Consider the following 15,809-nt stretch of genomic DNA (forward strand, 5'->3'; position numbering starts at 1 on the left):
TTTGAGTGTAATCGATTGGAATTAATCACTCTGTAGAATCAAAAAGAAGTGCATTGAGAACGACAGAAACGAAGATATCACACTACACTATACGCAAGTTAAGTAATGAACCATGTACCACAGCACTACCGATACGTTACATTGTATCTACCCTTGGATTCCACCAATACCTCTGTGGAAACTCACTTTCAATTCGCGCCCTGCCTTTCTCATCCTTTGAGATGCAAATGCCACCCCATGTCCTATACCCATCCCCAAATGTCTCTAGTGTCGGACAATGAACACTGAACAGCCTGGCAACATTCATCCCATAAGTGTCATATTTACCGTACTCCGCTTCTTCCTCCAAAGCACGGAGTTCTGTATCCATCTCTAGGATCTGGGCTAGCTCCGTGGAAGAGTGAAAGACGGCAAGCTTTGCTTGCCTCTCAAATACAAGTAGCATGGCGGGAAGCATGTCGGCATTGAACCTCGAATTCCAACTGAAATGTTTGAGCTTTCTGAACCTCGAACAATATCGTGCATACTCCCATGTAGGGTGAGGCCATGGGCATGCCTTGTATGTGTGCTGCCGAGCATTTTCTCTCCGGACGAGCCCCAGTGCAACAAGGTCAGGGAAATACTCCGTTATACAGTCGAACAGGGCGAGACCAGCAGTTTGGAGACCTTCGAGGATGAGGGCCTTCAGACGAGCAGACCCTGAATGTAGTGCAGCGAGAAGGTCCATATAAACCTCGTCCGATTGACCCCAGCAACTATGGATCTTAAGGTGGGTGAGCGGTAGCGGAGAACCAGACCTGTTGAACACGGCGCCACTGAGCCGAAACATGTCTGCAAAGAACGGTATATCATGGAAGTGAGTGAGGAAGAGGGTTTGAATAGTTGTGAACAGTTCCAGAGAACTCGGAAGATTTTCGAACAAAGCGACAGGGATGAGAGGTGTGTTTAAACGGTCATGTGGAGGATTGGCACAGTGAAGTGTTGTCAACGTAGGGAAAATGAGAAGAATCAACCAAGTAAGCCCATCCTCGGATTGATCATGTTCAAGGGAATACAGGCCGAGGTCTAAGAGTTTGACTTGAGGACTCCTTGGCAGCTGCACGACGTCGCCAATAATCGCATCCGTCAAATTCTCAGTTTGTATGCACCGACTGAGGATCACATTGCGTAAGAAAGACAGCTGAGAAATCGCGACAAAGCATTCGGAGGTGAGATCCAAGTCCGATAGTTCTAAGATTTGAAGATTTCTCACGACGCCTAGTGTCTGAACAAGGGCTGGAAGGATAGGAGAATAGAAAGATGTGGGATCAAGAATATCCGACGAAAGACTTCCATCAGTGTTGTGGGTAAACGTCCGCCAACTATTTCGAAACGACAGCTTCCTTGTCCAGCCTGCCTTTGAGGGTTGTGATTGAAAGTTTTGACATGCCTCAATGAAATCTTGCCGTGCCTCGAGCGCCAAACTTGGTAAAATCTTTAGTGGATGGTCAACGCTATCGGCAGAGTCTGACGCATATAGTCGTCGAGTTTCGGAAGATCTTGGACGTCGGACTCCAAGCACCAATTTCTATGTGATTTGTTTATATCGACTGAGAAAAGAGAACATATGACATTCAAGACAAGATACCTGGAAGATATACTGGCGTCCTATCGTATAGAGTCGTTTGCAGGAAGCGGAAAATAGTCGTGCGTCACGGAGGAGCATAACAGAGCAGATATGATCAAGTATTTCGACCGGAAGGCCCAGTAGACACAGCCTCTGGATTTTCGGACCATCTTGATATAGCAAGTAGTATTTACTCAAACAATCTGTATAAAAAGGACATTAAATCTAGTCATGCATCTGGATCCTGGTCTCTGAAATAGGTAGACGAACCTGCCTCCACGACCAGATCATCAAAGTGAATAACGCGAGGAATTCTCCATTTAAGCCGGAACGAGGTCCAGTCGTCCTTACCAATGTCGTAGAAAAGTCCGGGTTCGATTTGACCATCATGATCTTGATATTCAATGACAGAGACACGCGCGCATTTTTTCAGTGCGTGAAAATCTTCAAAAAATTGCTTCCAGAGAGGTTTGAGTCGGTCCAATCTATGCTGGTGGCGTCCGGTCAAGTCTAAATCACCCTGCGGAAGATTTTAGTCCGCCAGTCATAGATACACGTCGGTGGCTCACTTGCAAAAAGCCCTGAATGGTCATAAAGAATCGATACATGTGGTAGTAGCGGAAGTAATCAGGGTCGTTAACCGCTGAAGATTCTTCTGCTGAGTGATGTTCTGGAGGGCATAGCGTGACTGAAGCAAGACCTTCTTCACAGGTCGAAGTGATGAGATGTGAGCGCTCGCTTCGGGCTTGATGTTCTTCTTGTTCATAAAGGCGCAATTCTGGCCAATGGGCATACTGAAAATTGAGGACCTTGGACTCTTCTGGGTCCATGAGATATGAAGTTGAAGGCTAAGAAGTTTCTAAAATGCACAGACTGATATGAATGAGAGCTGAAGAAATGGACGTAGGAAGCCAAGAAATGTCTCAGCGCCCGGACCTGGTCAAAGCGTTATTTCCCATATGGACGTGAGAACTGAAAATAAAACGATATAACTCAGATATAAGCTCGGTATGAATGCAGGTAAATCTACTCGTATTCGGAAAAACTCATGTTCAGAGATAAATTAAGTACAAATGCGCAATGGACGAGTAGACAACCTACTGTCTACCTCTTAACAGGATGGTCTATGTAGATTAAATACAACATATTGCTTGATCGTAAATAGATGCAATGAAGAGTAAGATTCGATGTGAGATGCGAAGAGAGAGACAGAGAGAGCGGCTGTCAATAAGGAGATTCCCAAATCAGGACTATTCAGAGAAGAGGTCCACTTGGTACTGTCGCATTAGCACTGGAAGATCTGGAGAGTGAAGGAGAGCCAGGCCCTTTGACATTGGGGAAAGTTGTCGGAGAGCCTACATTTGTGCTCACTGACCTAGAAAGCGACGTCGATCTCTCCAGACGACGTTGTGGGTACGGAGAACTTGGCAGGGATTTCTTCATCATCGACCGATTGCGCCCAAGTACATTCGTAGTAGTGTGAGGAGGCGGCTCACGGATGGTAGATATATCCTCAAGGGAAGAGGAAGTGATTTCGTGTGTAGCGGATGACATAGAAGTAGAAACAGAAGCGGGATTTTCTTCTGTCAGACGCTTAGGTGGTGGTGATCGTGAAGTTGATGACGACGATGGAAGTGCTAGGCTCTCTTTTTTCAAAGGTTGTGTGGACTCTGGTAAGGCTAAAGGAGAGGGTGACGAAGAGGTTGACGGAAAGTCGGATTCTAGAGTTGCTATAACTGAGCTTGCATGGGTAGTAGCGGCATTCAGAAGATCAAATATGTCAGAGGACACTGGGGATACACCGGAGGTGAGACTCCCTGAATTCTTTTCGGAGAGATGCTCAACCATGCTACTAGATTGAGAAGCACGAGCGGCGTCAAATTGGACAGAATTGTAACTTGATAAATCTGAACTTAAAAGGATACGAACAGACGACGAAGCATTTGCGATGCCATCTAAAGCTAATTGTTGCCCCAGGTCTACATTCTTGGACGATGACAAATCCTCATCATCCTCCGTGAACAGAGAGTCCCATGAGTCCCTTGGACGCATCAGGGGTATTTCCACCGGATTAGAGGCGAATCGTACGCGATTTGGATGGATAGGAGCAGGCGCAAGGATTATTTCTGGGGATAACGTCGGCTGTGGACTTGAATCGAGAGTGGGTTCTAAATCCAATGCAGTGGAAGGTTCAAGTGGAGAGGAAGATGAAATCGATGGTGATTCAGATGGTTCATGTGGCTGAAGCGTCGACGAGGATGACGGTTGAAAAGTGTTCGGCGTCAACTTGTTTGAAGTACTATTTTCGTCCGCCTCGACAGACGCTTTTGATGGTGATTCGGACTTCGCATTCGACACAAACGCCGGTGTAAGAACTGCCCGAGGAGTACTTGGGTCCGAGCTGGTCTCAGACTTAACCCAGACGGTGTTCCTTTCATCCAACTCCTCTTCTTCTGCCGAGGCGAAAGAAGTGGAAAAATCCACACCAACGTTGCTCGGGGCTGACACAGGCAACGGAGGCAACGGCGGAAGTGAGTCCTGAGCTTTTCTCTGAGATAACACCTCAAAGTAAGCCTTGGTCGTGAAATGAGATGAAAACCTGGGGGATGGGAGGTGGTGACGAGGGGTAGGAGGGATGTTGAGTTCTAGGCCCTCAAGGGTCTGGGCCTTGAGTTCGAGGGGTTCATAGCCCAAACTTACTGGAGTTGATGACTCCAAGTCGCTTGAGAGGAGAGGTATACCTGCTTCTATCAGAGCACTGGAACGGGGAGTCGCTGCAAACTCCTTCTCTTCCTTCTCAACATTTCTATCCCCCTCCACAGAGTCCGAGATACTCGTATCAGGACCAGTATAGATAGCAGTAGTCGGCCTCGCGTTCACCGGATTCGCAATTCTAGTCTCAAAACCCGATGTCGCGACGTATGCAGACTGGGCCACAGAACGATCTGTGCTGGTAGGTACACGCTTTTTCACAGGAAAGGCCGCAAAACGCCCTCCTCGTCCTCCGCCCGGAACACTAGCAGGTTTAGGTCGCTCTGTTGTTGCAGATGCCTCCTCATTAGCCTCTTCCGATAACGGTAAGGGGAGAGTGCTGCCCTCAGATGAAAGCGCAGTAGAGGAGGACGTTGCAGTAGGTGTTATCACTGGGTCTGGCTCTACCTGAAGCCCGATGAGTTCCATATTAGCGGTAGTAACGGGGACCGCCTCGAAGTTCGAGCTCGTCCCGGGCAGATCGTTGCTCCCGGTTTTGAAGGCGGTAGTGATAGGAGTATTATCTTGTGGTTGGGGAAAACGACCCGAAGTAAGATCTGATGAATATTGTTGCAACGAGTCTTCTAATGGTTGACCGCGTGTAGGACGGTCGTCGAATGAGGATACAGAGTTTGAGGAGGGATTGGATAGATATGGCACAGAGTCGTTCCGGTTGTGGGGATGTAAAGTTTGAGCAGGAGAATTGGTCTGCTCGTCGTTTTCTTCTTCATACATTGAGGATACAGAATTTGCCCTGGATCGTGAGACAAACTCTTTTGGATTGGATTCCAGAGAGAAGGATGTGAACGCAATTGCCTCTCCGCGTTGGAGAGCTGCCTGCAAGATAGACTTAACTTTGCTTTGCTTCGTATATGGAAGACGAGGCAGGCCGGGTTGAGAGTGCTTATCAGAAATTTCCTAGATGGAGGAGAGCCGTGTATGAGAAGACGTATTTCAGCTAGAATATATGACTCACATTGATAATCAACTTTCCAAAATCGCATGCAATGCTCCCTTTTTCGCAGCACTCCAGAAGACCACCAAACTTAATTTCCATCCATGCCCTCGCCTTCCGTTTCTTGTAATCCATCAACGCCGCTTCCTCGTTCGTTATCTCTTCATTCAGCGCGTCGATTTGCTCTCGGGTGCGATTAGCCAACTCAACTTGATCTGCAAGGTTCTTCGCTTTGGGCCGGCTAGCAGAGCCAAGTTTGCTCACTTTCCTGTTGACTGTTTGGCTTCGTGTAAGCAAAGAACGTCTCCGTCGTTTGAGCTCCTCAAGAGCTTCTTCCCGGTCACGAACAGCCTTCATATGCTCTCGCATGGCATGCTGGTAAGATGAATACTGATATAACGCGACAGAAAATTGGTTGAGAAGTTTGGAAGATGCACCGAGAATATCCTATGATCAATCTATTGAATTCGGAATTTATTTTGAATGACAAAACCAGTACCTCGAGTTCCTCTCCTTCGTTCGACGCCCATACTTTGAGTATATCAGAGGCCTTGCTCAAGTCACTGCTCAGTTTCTGAAGGCTAAAGTGTACAATGATTAAATTTGGCGATGTGGTCGTCAATGTGAGCTTCGATACTCACGAAACAAGTACAGTCTTCTCAGCAATGATCAAGTCTTGGAGCGGCTTGAGTTCTTTGTTTCCCAGCACTGGCAACGTAGTACTGTGAGCCAATTTTGTTGCAGCATGTTTGAGCATTACTATTCCTCATATGGTCGGCGTTTGAGTACAAAGTATGGCTTTTGTGGACGTGATGAGGTATCCATTTAAACATTGTGGTGGTAACTGACCGGTAGATGTCGGCAGCTTACATGTAAACTGTCCATCGTGGGCGTCGTCTCCGACATCGCCTTGACAAGTTCAATATCATTCAATCATTCACAAAGCTCCGTTGCTCCTCGAACGCAATCTGGAGGCTGGCGAGGCCACAAGTATCACATTCACTCTACAAAGAATTGGTGCGGAACGCTGATTGATTGAATAAATGATCCGTTAATCTCCAAGATAGATAGATAGATAGATACACGGCGCCACCCTAAGGTGTGGTCCCGAATGCGGAACAGCCGGTCTCGAAGCACAGGCGGTAGCGAGCTCAACCCGCAAGGAGAAGGTAGACTACCGCCAGGTCAGCGAGGCAGAGGTAAATAGTACAAGTACGAGAATGTAGAGCAATAGTGACAAGGCAATAAACAGACGGAATCAGAGTAATAGAGATAAAGCAATGAACAGACGGGTTCTGTGGTGCGGGAGCGTTTCTCAGAGCTCCTCGTCACTCGGTCCATCATCTCCCTCAACATCTAAGTCCTGCTTCATGAGTTGCTTCCAAAGGATGATGGCGTCGTTAATGAAGCGTGCCGTTGGACGAATGGAATCCCAACCAAAAACAAAAGTCTTGAGGTAGTAGAGAGCTTCTGAGTCAGAAAAGATGCGAGAGTTGGGAAGGGTAAGTAGCGACGCAATGTCAGTGAGAAATTGTTCACGAATGATACTGAGACCGGGGACAGATGTGCACTGAAGGAGAACGTGCTGTGGGGACTCCGGTTGACCGGGTGATTTGCAGGCCCGGCACTGTTTTGTTGGACAGTCAGCGGGTTGAAGAGGATGAGTGCGGGTAGGAGAAGCCCGAAATGTAAGCGGGACCATGTCACCACACAGCAGCCTGGTAAGAGTGAGCCGATGGTTGTGATTTAATACGCGGGTGAGGTAGTGACGCAGGGTTCGTGCTTGGTATTTGTAGGGCGCAGTCGCACAAGGCTCTCGACGGCATTGGAGGAGCGCAAGGCGATTGCTGTTGTCAATCTCACTTTGAAGGAATTGATTGCAATTCTGCGAGATGGACTTGATTAATGAAAGAACTGTTTGCTCAGAGAGCAGGGTCAGGGGAGGAAGAACAAGGGTGGAGTTAGGTAGATGTCGAATGGCCCAGTCGAGGTCAGAGAGCCAGCATGAATTGCCGGACGAGCGTAGGACGTGGTTGGCCTGGAGAGCGAGATTGGCATAGTGGTCGAGTGGGAGTTTGAGGAGGTATATGAGGTAACGTAGTGCGAGGATAACGCGGCGAAAGCGGATTGGCATAACGCCCGTCTCAGTGAATAACGGAGCTACCATGGAACGCCGAGATAGACCCAGAAGCCGTCGTAGGCACAGGAGTTGAACCTGTTCCAGCATGGATAGTAGGAAAGGATCGGTGTCAATAATCAGTTCACAGCCATGAATGAGATGGCAGTCAACGAGGGCGGAGTATAGCTGGAGGGAAACGGTCGGATCTAGACGATTTCGACCGATAACCAGTTCGCACCCGACAATACCTCCAGCTGCAGTAATTGCCGAGTCCCGTTTGGCAGTGTAGTGCGCAGCAAACATGTGGCGGTGGGTTGATTGGAAGTGGATGCCGACATACCGAACCATGTCATGATAGGGTAGAGAGGTACCAGCGAGAAGTAGGACGGGGAGGGTGATGGGAATGTGGCCAAATAGCATGAGCCATGATTTTCCGGCACTCACGGTGAGATTGTTGTGAAGACAGTAAGTTTGGAAGGCATGGAGGTGTAGTTGGAGGCCGTGTGCTGTGCGAGAGCCAAGGACCATGTCATCTGCATGCTCGAGGTGAGAGATGATGATACCCATGAGCTCGATGTCACCAGGGTCGTGCCAAAGGCGGAAGGTGGAGAGGAAAATGTTCCAGAGGGTCGGTGATGAGGGGTCACCCATCAAGACTCCACACATGGCGTGGAAGTTTGTGGAAAGGCTGCCTTCGTGTGCGATGACATAGGTCATTTGCCTGTAGAGTGAACGCAGCCAGTCGAAGTATTGCCCTGTCAAGCCATATGCCTCGAGCCTGAGCCACAGGGAGTTCTGGTTTGTGGAGGGAAATGCATTGGAAATGTCCACAAAGGCAAGGTAGACAGAGTCGCCAGAGGAGCGGGATTTGTCAATCAGAGTACGGAGAATGAATGCATTGTTGTTGGTTCGATAGCCAGCTCGGAATCCATTCTGAGAGGGTGGAATGATGTTGGCATGGGATAAAACGTGGCACAGTTTTTGGTGTAAAAGCAGAGATGCAAATTTGAGGGTGCAACTCTCAAGTGCAATAGCTCGGTAGCTATTAGGATTGCTAGGGTCCTTACCAGGTTTTGGGACCGCAATAATAATAGAAGTGAGCCACGATGCGGGGAACTCAGAGTTGCTGAAGGCCCGGCCAAAGAGGAGAGCTAGGCGATCATTTGGAATGCTGATTAATTGAGAATAGGTTGTGGAGTCGGCTCCTTTGGCATCTGAATGGGCGGTGCGTTTGAGATAGGCCTTAACTGTAGCGATATCCACCGCCGTGATGTTGAGGTTAAAGTCAGGGTGAGAGGATGGAGGCGAGGGTAGAGGAATGGCATTAGCATAGGTGGCTTCTTCCTGCAGGCGGACAGGGTCGAAGTGTGTGGTGAGGGGGTCAGGTGGGTTCATGCGGGGAATGAAACAGTCTGTGAGCTGGTCAATAGTAACCTTAGCGGAGGAGCGGGTCGGGTTTCGGAGAGATTTGTAGTGCTTCCAGAAAGCGGCCCCCCCTGCTGCTGCTGCATTGCGGAGGCGTTTGAGAGATATGTCCTGTAGCTGTCGTCGGAATGATCGACGGCGGTGAGAAGTGGAGGAGTCAACTACCGACGATTGTCGAACTGAGTTATGCATAGGTACAGTGATCCGCGGATCTGGTAGAGAGGTGGATACTTTCGGAATGTTGGTAGGATCAAGGGGAAGGAAGTGTGGGGGGGCGGTCAGTGTGAAAAAGTCTAAATCAGAGAATGGGGGAGGCAGAGGTAAAGAGGAGCCCTGCTTGGCGAGATGATCTGCGGCATCATTATGAGCATTACCGGAGTGAGCTCTAACATGGGTGAAATGTATGGTTGCAGGACGGGATGCAATCCAATCGGCAATCACCTTAAGGAGGTCGCCATTCTTACAATCCCATCCACATTGTGCGTTGTCTCCTGCATTATAAGTAAGTGATTGAATCGCATAGGTGGAGTCAGTAAGAATTTCAAGTGAACGCATAGGTTGAGTGCGTTGAATAGTGGCGAGGATAGCAAACAGTTCCGCGCGGTTGTTACGTTGAGGGCCGGGTATCCGAGCGGCTAGATTCAGGGGATGGTTGGGACCGTAGTAGATCCCTAGGCCCGCACGAGCAGAGGGGGTGTTGCCATTGAGGCAGGACCCATCAGTGTATACTTTCAGAGGTGAGGAGTGTGATGATCGGTGGGCATGACCATAGACCTCCAGGAGCCTGTCATGAAGTGATGGCAGCTCTGCACTAAGGATCTCGGACTGAAGGAGGTCAATTTCGGAGGTAAGGGGGATAACGAACTGAGGTCGTTGGATGATGGGTGGGTGTTGGCGTACTGGAGCAGGGCCAGGTATAATCAGCTCGCAGGACAGGTGAGCATGGTCCGACCATTTAGTCTCTGAGCTCACTGATAGGTGGGTGACAAAATAGGTGGAAACTGGGCAGGTTAGAACATAGTCAATAATAGAGGAGGCGATAGCCATGAGACCATTGTCTCCTCGACGTTTCTGGAAGGAGGTCCATCGGTTGTGGGTGCCAGGGATGGAGGTGTTACCATTAAGGATGGTCAGGTTCGATTCCGCACAGAAGTCCAGTAGGCGGCGACCCCGTGTAGAGCAAACAGAATCCGGTGATATACGGCTCGGGTGGTGTAGAGATGGAGTTAAACTCCCAGTGCGGGCGTTGAGGTCACCTGCTATTATGAATGGAATGTTGAGTGCAATGGCCAGACGAATGCTGCGGATGAAAGAATCCCAAGGGTGTACATCCGCCCAGATGGTCCAATCAGTTCGTGATGATTCCGGGAGGACATATGCATTGAATAGAAGCAGACCGTTTATGTCGATAGCAAGAAAGTCTGGACCACAGAGGTCTACTGCAATTCGGCTCTGTAACCCGTCACGTACCAGAGTTGCTACCCCACCCCATGGGCTCTCAATATCTGTTAGCAGCTGGCGGCGATTACGAGTATAGGCGGTGAAGCCATACGGGCACTGCATGGTCGAATTGGAGCGCAAGCGAGTCTCCTGTAGCAGGACAACATCATAGTCGCTAATGATTCTAACAAATTCATCACAGAGATAGTTGGCGAGGTAACGGCCGTTAATATTCCAGCACAAAATGCGAATTTTACAGCCATTAGGTGTACAGAGGGCAGAGGTATGAGGAGGAGTTGGATTAGATAAAGAGACAGAAGATGAAGTAAGATGAAGGGGAAGAGGTGAGAAAGAAGGTGAGGAAACAGAGTGAGAGGAGGAGGGTAAGGTAACAAGAGGCATGGGTGGTGGTACAGAGACAGTGGAAAAAGTAGGGGGCAGAGGCCGTGAGAAAGCAGAAGGGGGTAGGTTTACAGAGGTAGAGGAAGAAGAGAGAGGTGTAAGTAGAGGATGAGATGAGGCAGAGTGTGGAAGGACCGGCAGGAGGCGAGAAGTAGAAAGGTCCGAGAGCCCAGGTGCCCGCCCCCCTTGGAAACGTCAATCAGCATTGTCCCTGCAAACAACGACGTTACCCAGACCTGGGACAACATTATGGTAGGCATTCCAAGCTCGAAGGAATTCTTCTAAGCCTTCGGGAGAGAAAGAGAGTTTCAGACGGTCGCCGCCGATGCGAGTTATGAAGCCGACACGAGGAAGGGTGACATGCACCGCAGCGTCAAAGTCGGATGACCACCCATAATACATGGTGAAAATACGATCTATGGTGAATGGCAAAGGGTCCCATTCAGATGGGAGGAAGACAGAGGCAGAGTGAGCCGTTCGTGCATCATAGGGGCGACGTTTTGAGTCCCTGCCATCCTCCTCATGCTCCACTGCGCGGCGCTTCCCAGCTCTGATCATCGAGCGCTTGGAATCTGAGGAAACCGTTTCGGATTGGGATGACAAAGGTCCATCCTGTAAGCGAGTCAGCAGCGAGGGCGACTGAGCGGCCGAGGAGGTCCTGGGAGTGTGTCGTTGAAGGGAGGAAGGGACCGGCTTGGGATGTGTGGAGGAAAGTTTACCGGACTGGGGCGGTTCATACAGCATAGAGGGTCGTTCAGAGGGTGGTCCCTGGGAAGGAGGCACTGGATCATAGAGATGAGTGAAAGTGTTCTCCAGGGAGGACAGCAGTCGGTTGACAGCGTCCATGGGCAGTAGAGAGGTCAGCTTCTGTTGGAGGTTCACCTCAAGGAGCTTCAGTTCAGAACGGGTTATATCCCTGATGTCGTCACGTAGGGAGCCCATGAGTCGAGCCTCCATCTGAGTCCTCTCTGTGACAGAGGCCTGGAGGAGTTCCTGCTGACGTAGAGCTGACGCAGACATTAACGAGGAGCGTAACTCCTCAACCATACGTTGAAGCATTTGCTCAATGCGGACCGTGTTGGCCTCAACCCGGAGAATCTGGTTCGTATTGGTTTCTTTCCCCGCCGACGGCCTCTGTTGTAGCTCCGAAGAAGCTGGGTAAACTATTGCACGAGGGACAGGGTCCGGATCCTTAGGCTTGCGATTGACTGAAGTGCCGCTTTTCTTGCGACTGCGAGAACCTCGAGGAGGAGGAGGTTGGAGGCGAGATGGTGATGGAGCTATGGAGATGCCCCCAGCGGAGGAGAAGGACTCTGCTGACTGGTTAGCTAAACTGCGCCGAGAGGATGGCGCCAGGAGCAATGGAGAGGGGGGAGAGGGATTAGTGGTTACTTTGCCAGGTTGAGCCCGTCGACGCAGCGCCCCGCTGAGCTGGAGCATACGAGAAGCTAGCGCAGCTGGGGTTAGGTATTGTCCGTTCAATTCCATGCCCAGCAGCTATTATTTTCTGCAGCTTTATTAGATGCATTGGCAAGTTACGCATATTTTGTTAGCTTTCGGAGCCATCAGATATAATCCATCAAGGCAGGTTGAAGGTACGTCGTGGCCACTGTCGATCTTATCATTGTCTGTCTGACCTAGGCTGCTGGCCCGAGCTCATATCGGCTCGATAATGTGTATTCGGCTTTCCTTGGCCACAGTTCTTTCCTTGATCTGTCGATATATACAGACCCAATGCTATCTACTGTGTCAAGCAACGCCGTAATGAAGATACACTTCAAATATTGCCCGAGAACACAATTTCCCGTTCTTCAGCCAAATCCCCAAGCCATCCCTCTCTCACTTCGAATTCTTTCCTGGTCACAGAAAACTCCTGCAGCATTTGAATTGTTACCGGAGTTTATGCGAATCCTGTTGCGAGATGAAAATATATGGGATCCCGAGCTTGCAAATCCTGGAAGGCCCTCGACGTTGAAGATGGTGACTAAAGTTCAGCATGACTCTTGGCTTCGAAAATAACATGTAACATAACGGTAGTAGCTCCGTATATTCTCTCATGACACTTCCCTACCTGGAGACGCTACATCTTGAGCCGCAAGATTGGAGTGCACGCGAAAGCAAGAAAATCCCCCGGTTCCATTTCAGTACTTTCATGACATTCGTCCGTCGATCTTCCTTTCTGTTAACAACGTTTTCTATACAGAGTCTAGCCCTCTCGGATGTCAACCTCCTCTCCCTTCGCATATCGACCTTCTTGGACTTACACACCCACTGACACCGATATATATTCACATTCAGTCCCATCACCTTGCAGCTCATAGCGAGTCTTCATGCTTATCACTAGCCCTCTTCGTCTTCAGGTCACGTCGCTTCGAGGATGCTTTATTCGTGAACACCGTCATATCTCGATGGATCCCGAGCAAACGCTCGATGAACCATGTTTGGACACGTCGGCGTTGCAGGCGAACTCCCTTCGCGAGTTGACTGTCAAATTCTTGTACCGGAAGGAGATGCCTGGTGCGCATAAGCCGCTCAAGCGTATCGGGGGGAGCGGGATAAGGGCAGTCGTGTTGTGGAAGAAATGAATTTCCTCACAGCGATCCCTCGTGTCATTCTTGCTACAGATGCGGCTAGTGCCTTGGTATAACTCCATCCGTCTACTTCAATATTAAATTTTCTTTACCTCATGACTTGTTGAGCTTCCTTCCTAATCGAAGTGTTCACAAAAATGAACCACCCTCAATCAGTCCTGACTGTTACTACAATAACGATCACTGGGTTGGGCGTGTCTTTTGATGTATTTTTCTTTCACTCCGTGGCCTTTATTATCCGTTTCCTTTCTCCTCCCATAGTGTCTCTTCCCTTATCAGCCTCGGTTCCGCTAGATACGTTCCTTCAGCATTTTTTCACGCTCTGAGTGATCGTTATCCTCTCTTGTATTTCCCGTATTCAATACTTTATATCCCCCATGACCCAGTTAAATTCATCTCCTTAACTGGCTTCACCTTTGGTTCTACATAGACGTATCAGCTTACTCCTGGCTTACTCCGCCTTGACTATATTTTTATAATGACTATCACAGTGCAAATAACACCAATGTTTGACAAGATGATGATTGTATTTGATCATATTCAACGGCAACGTAAAGATCAATGAGAAAAAACTGAAGAACTATACTGAGCATCGAAAATCGGATCGTTGAAAATCCCCCCAAACTGAAACTCTTCGTCCAGGTTAGTTTGTTGTGAACTGTCAGCAATAGCCACGACACTGCTGCCGTTTATGTCCAAAGGGACATTGAAGATATGTACACCCGTTCCCTCTAGGTCTTCAGAGGCCGACTCCGTACCTTCAAAAAGATGAATATCGAGGCGTTCCAGACTCCCAGCGCCAGCCTCCGATCGGCCTAGCAGTAAGTCCTTTGCAATAAAATGGATATCATCTCTAGAAAGGTTCACAGTCCATAGGCAAAGCTCTTGAAGCCGAGGACATGGGCAAGAGTATGAACGTGAAGACGCGGGAGACGCGGGCCGTGAGATGAGCAGCCGTTGGTAAGTTGTTCTTGTTCTTGCGGGAGTTGTGACAGCGATGGTAGTAATAGGTGACATCGCATGAATTACATCCATAGGTCTGGGCATCATGTACAATTCGAGAGATTGGAGAGTAGGAGTTGATACTAGAAGCTTTCGAAAGGTATCAGTTTGAGCCCGCAGTCCTTTTAAGGCCAATTTCTGGATAGTTGGAAAAGGAGACGAATGTTTGGGAGTGGAAAAGGAAGATTCCGGATTGATCATTGGACGCAAGCCAGCAACATATAGCAACATATCATCGGCTTCGACCTCGTCGATTTCACCGGGATGAGTGGCATCATCCAATGAGAGCTGAAGAATATTAGGAGCATGTACAAGTTCCAGGATGTCAAAACCCTCGGGCGCTGATCTGTATCCGATCTTGAGTTTCTCCAGAAGTGGAAGCGCAATAGGTTTCGCGCTCTTGTCGATATTGTGGACACCCGTCTTCAGAGACAGCTCTTCATCGTCAGAGATAAAACCCGAACCGTTGACAGTGAGAGATTTGAGCTTCGGACAAGAGCTCAGCAATTCGCGGAAATCTGATTGTGTCGGTCGGACATCAGGGGCGTGGGATGAAAGTTCGAGGGAGGTAAGTGGCGGGGGCGAGTGCGCTAAACTCGACCAGTTCACATGAACTCCTCGAAGGGTCAAGTTACGCAATCGAGGAAAAAGACAACGATCTGTACCAAGCGAACTTGTTTGAGAGCTGAATAGAGTGGGGGATCTCATGCTCGTGGGTTGAAACAGCGGCGAATGGCTGATATAGTCGTTACAGCGCATGAGCGTGAGCGACTCCAAGAGAGGAGCTCCGTTAGACATCAATGGTCCATTTAACATACACAGCGCGGTATGCATCGGGGCCCAAGTATCCGTAAGAATGTCTATGGATCGCCAACGGAATAAGTGAGGGAGCAAAAGGGAAAAAACACTTCGAATGCCATCCTGTGTGAAAGGCGGAATGTAATCGGAAAAGTCGGATGAGCCAGATATTCTGAGTAGAAGAAAGAGGTTGAGATTGGATATAGGACTACCGCAAACGAAGACTTACTCAGGCTCTGCAAAATCCCAATCAATGTCGCGCGCATCAAGGAGAATGTTTAAAGGATAATTTTTTGAGAGAGAGAGATACGAAGTGAGGTGGGTAAGGTTGACACGTTTCTCCTGTTCAAGGCCTGACATCTCCATCGATCCAGCTGTGATACAGATATTGGTCCATAGGGCAGCTGTTCCGAGTGCGACGGTCCTCCAATGTCGACAGACTGTGGAATATACCAAAGGCGTCTTGACACTGTCGGCATTGAAAGGTGGAGGTTCCTGGCGCTTGATTTTATTTTCGGGAGTGTCGGGCGGTGAATGTGCACCGAGAACAAAGATGTAAGAGAGCAACTCGAGAGGAAGTGAGTGAATAGGAGACTGAGAGGCAACGGTGCTCGAACGCATAGCGCTTATTTCTTTCAAGAAGCGGACCAAATGTGGGCGTCCTGAATTCGGGATTGAGCAAGCACCAGCGAATTAAGTATTCTACTGTACCTTTGTTCA

General features: G+C 49.1%; 4 protein-coding genes across 4 annotated transcripts; all 4 read right to left on the reverse strand.

The window, feature by feature from the left end:
- Positions 1-136: 136 nt before the first annotated feature.
- On the reverse strand, positions 137-2,436 carry C8R40DRAFT_1178047 (uncharacterized protein; the record flags this gene model as incomplete). The annotated part of the gene is made up of 4 exons (XM_046232789.1): positions 137-1,567; positions 1,628-1,809; positions 1,877-2,126; positions 2,176-2,436. The coding sequence occupies 4 exons, from the start codon at positions 2,434-2,436 to the stop codon at positions 137-139; spliced, it is 2,124 nt and encodes a 707-aa protein (XP_046079321.1).
- A 2,761-nt stretch (positions 2,437-5,197) lies between these two features.
- On the reverse strand, positions 5,198-5,546 carry C8R40DRAFT_1005315 (uncharacterized protein; the record flags this gene model as incomplete). Its single annotated transcript, XM_046222797.1, has 2 exons — positions 5,198-5,275; positions 5,334-5,546. Coding segments are annotated over 2 exons (291 nt in total), but the record flags the coding sequence as incomplete, so codon positions are not given.
- A 5,347-nt stretch (positions 5,547-10,893) lies between these two features.
- C8R40DRAFT_1074997 (uncharacterized protein) lies at positions 10,894-12,186 on the reverse strand (the record flags this gene model as incomplete). The annotated part of the gene is made up of 1 exon (XM_046226796.1): positions 10,894-12,186. One exon carries the CDS (start codon positions 12,184-12,186, stop codon positions 10,894-10,896), a length of 1,293 nt encoding a protein of 430 aa, XP_046079323.1.
- A 1,661-nt stretch (positions 12,187-13,847) lies between these two features.
- Positions 13,848-15,710, reverse strand: C8R40DRAFT_1178050 (uncharacterized protein; the record flags this gene model as incomplete). The annotated part of the gene is made up of 2 exons (XM_046232790.1): positions 13,848-15,261; positions 15,319-15,710. 2 exons carry the CDS (start codon positions 15,708-15,710, stop codon positions 13,848-13,850), a joined length of 1,806 nt encoding a protein of 601 aa, XP_046079324.1.
- Positions 15,711-15,809: the final 99 nt, after the last annotated feature.

The sequence above is a fragment of the Lentinula edodes genome (assembly GCF_021015755.1).
Source record: "Lentinula edodes strain Le(Bin) 0899 ss11 chromosome Unknown C8R40scaffold_74, whole genome shotgun sequence".
NCBI classification, from domain to species: Eukaryota; Fungi; Basidiomycota; class Agaricomycetes; order Agaricales; family Omphalotaceae; genus Lentinula; species Lentinula edodes.